At 42.0% G+C, this 7,662-nt stretch overlaps 1 protein-coding gene across 1 annotated transcript in view; it reads left to right on the plus strand.

The window, feature by feature from the left end:
• LOC108231437 (hedgehog interacting protein) overlaps positions 1-7,016 on the plus strand; it is a 36,594-nt gene extending 29,578 nt beyond the window's left edge. Inside the window, exons 12-13 of the mRNA XM_017408515.3 lie at positions 4,340-4,488; positions 4,648-7,016. Of these exons, the coding sequence (XP_017264004.1) occupies positions 4,340-4,488; positions 4,648-4,844 (346 nt within the window). The 3' untranslated portion in view covers positions 4,845-7,016. The remainder of the gene's footprint in view (positions 1-4,339; positions 4,489-4,647) is intronic.
• The last annotated feature ends 646 nt before the right edge of the window (positions 7,017-7,662 follow it).

The raw sequence follows: 7,662 nt of genomic DNA on the forward strand, positions 1-7,662 counted from the left end.
CAGGACACGCTGGAGGGACTATGTTTCTCGGCTGGCCTGGGAACGCCTTGGGATTCCCCCGGAGGAGCTGGCCCAAGTGGCTGGGGAGAGGGAAGTCTGGGTCTCCCTGCTTAGGCTGCTGCCCCCGCGACCCGACCCCAGATAAGCGGAAGAAAATGGATGGATGGATGGATGGAAAAAAAAACATACTAACAATGATGGTTTTATAGGTACTCAGTGTCTGTATGTTGTGTGAGTAAAACAGTCAGGGCTGCTCTCCATGCAAACAGCTGGATTCTGCCTTCCTCTTACATTTGGTCATAAGAAGTAGTGTCAGAAATAGAGCTGGACCCTCTGATGTGTACTGGTTTAAAGTAAAATTTGCCTTTCAGTTTGGTGCAACTCCTCCTTGCCACAGAGAACAAAGAAAGCAAAATAATCAGGAGAGGTTTTTTACACTCGGGTTTTGTCAGCTGCACGCTCGACTGATTGAATTACAGTGAGCAAAGAACTTAAAGAGACAGTTAACTTCAAATTGGGTCCTTGAACCTCCTTTATGAACTCCATTAGCCATGAAAGTCACAAATCACTGGATGTGTTCTGAAAGCATTCTGCAGACACTTCTCTGTGGGTTGTGTATATGGATATAAACTTTGTGGGTGGTGGGTGCACACATACGCGCACGTCTATAAGGTTGTGTGAGCGTATGTTGTAAACTAGCTCCCAGCACGAAAAAAAAAAGCCCTTTCTTTATTTTCCTATCCCTCTTAAATCTTCCTGCATCTCTGCTGTGTTCCTCTTGACAAAGCTGCTTGCCAGTTCCACTGAATAGCCCTGGCTTCTACAATGCACAGTAAATTTCTTGCACAATTAAAACAAGAAACGAAGCTACAAAAGGAGCCCCAAACAATGGAGTCAGATGACAAAACAGCAAAAGAGACCACACTGGGTCGTTTGGTTAAGCCATTGTTGGGGTGCACAGTGTACACCACTCCACGGCGCTTTTCTCACATATACCTCGTGTCAATCAAACAGGCCGTGCAAGCTAACAGGCTAAACACACGCATGCACTGGCTGAATGAGTGATCAGGCAGGGAGAACAAGTTTGAGGAAGAGCACCCCGACGTTTCCTGACTGGATGTCAGTGTTCAGTTTTGGTCAAGTTGAGCCCATACAAGGAAAATTCTTCATTTATTTTCCCCATTTAGTATCCTATCACCTGGGCAGCTCCAGCTAAACTTTATCCCCACTTTTTATTTTATTCTAATTTTTTACGAAGCCTTTTGACTTTAGCCAGTATAATTATCTCTTTTCTGTCCATGTATCATGCGAGGGCAGCGCTGCCTTTTCTCACTCCTTCGCTCTCACACATCCAGCACCCCTTCCAAAGTTGATAAATTCCCACAGTGGCTGTTGACCCAGCTGCCTTTGTCGAGTGGCGCTACCAGCAGGTGCTGTTTTCACAGCCACCCTGGCAGTCGTACAGACTGTTTAGTAGCGCTGCTGACCCCTGCCTGCTATTAACAGTGTTAGCTACAGACCCCCTCCTCTAACTCTCTGGGGACTCTTACTCTTTCTCTCTTTCCTTCTCTTTCTGTTTTCTTCCTCTTTTTTTTTTCTTCTCTTTTTTTTTTTTTTAAACTACACGCAGCCTGCAACAACAAAAGGCAGCAGGCCCGGAGTCTGGACTTCAGTGCTGACGGGAGCATGGGAATCAACCCCCCTCCACCTTCCATCATGAAAATTTAAAGCCACTCTAACGCACGCACCGTCACATTATTGTCACCGCCATCAGTCACTGCATCTGTCAGGGCACTTGGAACACGTTTATTTAAGCTGGAAGGTGAACGCTCATAGTCAAATGAAACTTGGTCAAGCTACGAGCCTATATGTTTGTTTGTATTTTTTCTGCAAATCTCTTGGCACACTCAAACCATTAAAAATAGTAAAATTATTATAATATGTGCTGAAATAACAAAAAGAAATACTGTCAGACCAGCTGCCCAGATGGAAGAGATGCAGCAGAAGAACAGAATATCATCAGCTGTGCGATATGGGACTCAAGAAGAAACCATCGCTCCTTCAGTCAAACTAACTGTTAGGGTTTGATACATCTGTTTAGTTTGATCCTTCATCACATTACTTTCATCTCTTCTCACACCGTGCTCACTCACAGCATCTCTGCTTTAACTGTGCACCTGTGAGCAGCAGATGTGAGGGTGTGGAACGTGCACAACAGAATATGTGATTGTCACATTGTATCTGGTAAAAATATTATTCGGTGAACAAGTTTAAAATTCAACAGCAGCGTCGGCTGCTGGAAGACAGAAATCATTTCCAACACGGGTCCTGAATCGCATCTCGTTTTGGCCTCTGCTCCTGAATGACCATTTGCTCTTTGGTCATGATTGATGAGCCCTGTTCTCTCATGACCTAAACAGTACACACACACACTCTCTGTCCCACACACACTGACCTCACTACTCATGCTTCTCAGCTCTCATACCAGAATCAGTCCACAAGAGTCCAGTTACCCTGTCTGTGTGTCTGCGTGTGTGCGCGTGTTCCCGCTGTCTTAGTGTCCAAAGTTTCATACCTCAGTGCAACAAAAATGCAAACACAACAATATTTTTTTTTTTTTTCCCCCTCTCACTCTCACAAATGAACACATTGATGTGTTTGTACATGTGTGTGTTTGTGTGTGGGCCAGTGTTAAACAGACACTAACAGAGGCTTCACATTTGAACTTGATTGCACACTCGCTGTATTATTTCCAGATTTGTAGAGCGTGTTATGAAATGATTCAGTTTCAGCCCAGTTGCTGATGTGCGTGTCTTGATGTTTGTCTTAATATGAAACGATCACAATATGTCTCTTTGGCATTCAGACTTCACGCATATGGTGTGGAGATGTTTGTGTTTGTGTCTGGATGAACTCTCCAGATCATGTTTACATCTGAGGGGGGCCTGTGTTAACCCTATACATTGTCTTGTAGGAGAGGAAACAATAAAACCTCGCGCTCCACGTGGGCTCTGTAGAGAGCATACAGTTAACTAATCGATTTTCCACGGTCAGCTGATCATCGATTATTAGTTGATTGTTAGAAATAAACATCCAAGAAAGCATTTTCAGCTGAAAGCTAAGAAATTTAGAACAACCATACACTCAGCATACAACAGATTTGTTGGATCTCAGTAAAATAGTGAGTACATCTACTACACTTTACCAAATTGTTTTGTTTTTTTTAACGGTGTGGTTTGTGGCTTCTTGAGACCCCCTGCCCTGCTTGTTTTAGATGTTATCCTGCTGCAGCACACCTGAGTCTTCTGAGCTTGTAGTATCTGCAACATACATGGCAAAGGGTCTTAAAGTCTATCGGACTTGCACTGACACTTAAACAAGCTGGAAAACAAACAAAAAAAGTGCACGTTTATTCTAAAACAGTGTACGCTTGGATAAAGTGTTAAGAGATAAATTCATCATTAGTCACTGAAGCACACTTTTTAATATGCAACCATAAAATGTGAGTTTATGATACAAACATGACTCTGTCGGCGCATAAATTCTATATTTCCTGACAAATTCACAAAAAAGAGATGACACTGCATTGACAGGAACAGCTTCAGCATCTGTTTTGCAACATATGTCAAGAATGCCAGCAAGCACGTTTGATTTAAGGCCTGTTTACTTGTTAAACATGGGGAGCAGAAAATATTTGAACTGCAAATTGATTTTAAAATGCTGCAAAAGAGGAAAATTCTTATAAGGTGAAATTGCTGCTTCTTTTAAACCAATGGGTCTAGTCAGTGGTTTCAGCCTCTTTTGTTCCCCTCTCAAATTTACCTTCATGCAACCAAAAGTAAAAAAAAGGAAGAAATGATTAGTCAGTACTACTCAGAGAACTGGTTCTATACAGGCTTTATTTGCAAAATCATGTTTATTGTTCGTTATTTATTCTAACGAACTGGTGTGAAAAAGCCCGATCTTCCTATAATCTGCAGATTTCTGTTTAAAACGCAACCCAAGTTTCGCCTTCAAAGACAACAGTTTCACCGAGAACCACTGCAGTTCATCTGCAGTATAAATGCTCATCTGTGCAGCACATTTTGTTTTTCTTAGTCAGCAGGACATCTTTATTTATTAAGAAATTATTTCAGGAATTTTCCATACCCTTGAAGATGCGAGTTTTCATTTTTGCACTGATTCACAACAAACACGGCAGTGATGAACAGTGTTTGGGGGTATTTGTTCATCTAAATGTTATGTTTAGGAGACTCAGCGATAACATGAGTGTCTTCTTCTTCTTGGGATTTCTTCCGTCATCCTGACTTTCTCTCATTCCTCCCAACAACTGCTGCAGGCCTCATGCCCCCAAGGAGTGCCAGCGTCAGGTGCAGCCACCAGAGCTGCTGATGACAGCTTGTTCCAGATACTGCAAGAATGGACTTTGTACTCCCACTGGGAAATGTTGCTGTAGCCCAGGCTGGGAGGGACCCTTCTGCCGAATAGGTAAGTACCGCTAAAAGTAGCATTAGGAATAAAATCCACATGCCCTTTCACTCCAGACATGTACGCAGTAAATCTGCCACAATGTTTCCTATCAACCATTATAAACCAGTTTGATGTTTTGCTCGTGTTTGATCACACTCTGTTTCCCTGTGACCACAGCCAAATGTGAACCAGCCTGCCGCAACGGAGGAGTGTGTATAGAGCCGAACAAGTGCCTGTGCAAGAGCGGCTACTCCGGCGCTCAGTGCGAGAAGAGCGAGCAGGGCATGCCCAACGACCAGGAGAAAGACGGCATTCTGGACCACATCATCGACATGACCTCGTATCTCTTGGACCTGACCAGCTACATCGTATAGGGGTGCGCAGAGGGGGACCGCTCCCCACCATCACCCTCACATTGACACAAATCTACCTACCACCACCAGCAGACTCTTAACAAGGTGTTATCAGTGTGGCCATTTAATCTCCCTCACAGGAACACTCACACACACATAAACACACTAACAGAATCAGGATCCCCATCGGACTGCTTCGGATCCACACACACACACACACACACACACAGACACACCACACAAAAATCTCCCTCCTTTCACCTATAAGCTATTTGCTCTTGAGCACCAGGACTGTCATCCAAGCCGTGTTCACGGTTCAAAGAGTCCTGCAGACAGCAGTGAGTGGACTGACGACCATGACCATGTTGGTAGAAGTTTTGCTGAGACGTTTCCTCACACAGCCGGCATCAACAGGAACTCCACAGAAAAGGACTGTTTTAACTCAAGACTTTTGATCTTTCATGAAGCTACCTGTTGCGTTTTGTAAGACCCCTTAAAAAATGGAGGCATTTCGATGAAGATTGTTCAGAAGTCCTTTAGGGATTTAAAACTTTAAATGCCTGGCATGATAGTTTAAGAATTAATTCATGCTCTTGGGTCATTAAAACCCATCAAAATAAATGTCTCCACACACAGACAACAAAGGAACACGGGTCACATTGAGCCTGCAGTGCTTCATGTTGTGTTGTCTAAAGGCACTAAAAGAAACACGCTGTCTCATCTATGATGTATTTAGTTTGTGGGCACATTGTCATAAAAACTAAATCAGTATGCAGTCTGTATATCTTCTTTTCCCGTGTTGACAATGGATCGCACTCAACAGAGGACGGTTAGGTTCACAAACGTTGGAACGGGAAGATTGTTGAAGCCAGTTTCATGTATTTTTGCTTTCATGCACTGTATTAACTTTATCTTGCAAAATAATTTAAACATGTATTAAAAGCATATTGAGAGTGGTTTGACAGTCGCACACACACAGACACACACACACACTACACAGCTCATTATCACAGGTAGGCTTCAACACACTCCTTTTATTCTGTCACACACACTGAAACTGAAACCCAAACGCAAACAAACAAAGGGAAGACAGAGCGCAGTGATGTACACTTGCAATAGAGCTTAACTAAGTACTACTTAGCATTGCAAAAAAAGAAAATCTAGCATAACTGTTATTATCATAGAGGAGGGTTTATTTTTTTAAGCGTAATAATATATGGGAGAATAAGGTGTTTATATAGAAGGCAGTTTTACACTAAGCTTGTCAGGTCCTGTCATTTCATGTTGTACTTATATATATATTGCAGCTTTTACAAATACACGTGTGGACTTTTTTTTTTCCTTTTACTGTTTTCTTTTTTTTTTCTAAAAGTAATGCATGTCTGTGCCTGCATAGATTAATTCAGAGCTGTTGGGGGAGTCCATCTAACTCTTTCCCCTGACATACGGTTACCACTGTCAAAAACGTGGCCCTGTTTGTGAGAAGGTCGCAGCAAAGATCTCATCGGGCCTTCAAGTCACTGTGGAAGCAGGTCACAGTCAAAGGAAGATTTTTATCCATGAAAAGCAGATTTTAGATTAAACTAAAGGGGGAGGAACGATCTGTACTGACCTTTCTAATGAGCATCTGACTCCTGCACATTGTCAGAAAATAGTTAAACACACTTGGGGCTGTCAGGAGCTACTTTGGCGTGAGTGTTTTAGTTGCCAGGCCAGGTCGACAACATGCACGCACACAGCCATTCAAAGCAATAACTTATCACCAGTTTTGATTTGTTTAAACATGCCCCTCCTCCCCTGCATTTTCTTTTAAAAGCAAATTCAAAGCATTATAATTACAGATCACAGTCTAATATACATATTTGACCTTCATCTCCTGCTTTGCCTCAACTCTACCTGGTTTTAATAAAGTTGGAACTCAAGCTGTAAAGTGGAAAATCACAGTTTTCTTTAGCACTTAATGTGAACGTTGCATTGTAGCTGCTGAGACGGCGTGGTGTGAATAGAATAACCATTTACATTATTTAAGTAGTTACACAAATAAAATAATTATTTAAGTTCTTTATTTTTGTTTTTACCATTGTACTGTATGTGACTTTTTTTTTTATTCCTGTATTGTAAATAAAACTAGGGATAACTTTTGTTTTTCTTCAAAGATATCAATAAGTCTATTAAAATTTATAGCATGTCATAGTTACCTGTCTTTATTGAGTACGCCTACTTGAGAGTATTAGTAACGTTTTAGTTTTTTTTAATTTTGCAGTTTCATGCTAGTAATTGAAAACATCTCATTTTCAAACAAAGATTGGCACCCTTTTTCATCTAAAACAGCAGGATATCAGATCCACCATGCTGTAGAGTTGTTGTTTCCACTTTGGTTAAAATTTTATTTAAAATCATCAAACTTTTAGCACCTGCTCATCATCAGCCAAAAAGGATGTGATTCATTGTCTTAACTTTAATTTTACTTAAACGCATACAACAGAGAAATTAAAAACTAGTGTACCACTCTGCCATATGTTGATGGTGCTGAGGCTGCGAATGTATCAGTCCAGTCTGCTTCATCAGTCAGAAGTTAACTCCCAGTGGACTGATACATTCAGCATCATCTGACAAGGCAGGACTTGACAGGATTCAAACTCGCAACACAACAACGAAGTTTTAAGAGTTTTATTGTGGACTGGACAGGAGCGGGACCTGTGACTCTAAACAGGACACTCACGTGACCGTCGTGGACTGGAACCGGAACAGGTAAGTTCTTCTTGGCTTGGTTACTAGTTGCAGACAGGTTTGTCTGAAAGGGGCTGAGGCGAGAGGGAAAGTCCAGGTGCAGGCGAGG

The sequence above is a fragment of the Kryptolebias marmoratus genome, linkage group LG3 (genome assembly GCF_001649575.2).
Source record: "Kryptolebias marmoratus isolate JLee-2015 linkage group LG3, ASM164957v2, whole genome shotgun sequence".
In the NCBI taxonomy this organism is placed as follows: domain Eukaryota; kingdom Metazoa; phylum Chordata; class Actinopteri; order Cyprinodontiformes; family Rivulidae; genus Kryptolebias; species Kryptolebias marmoratus.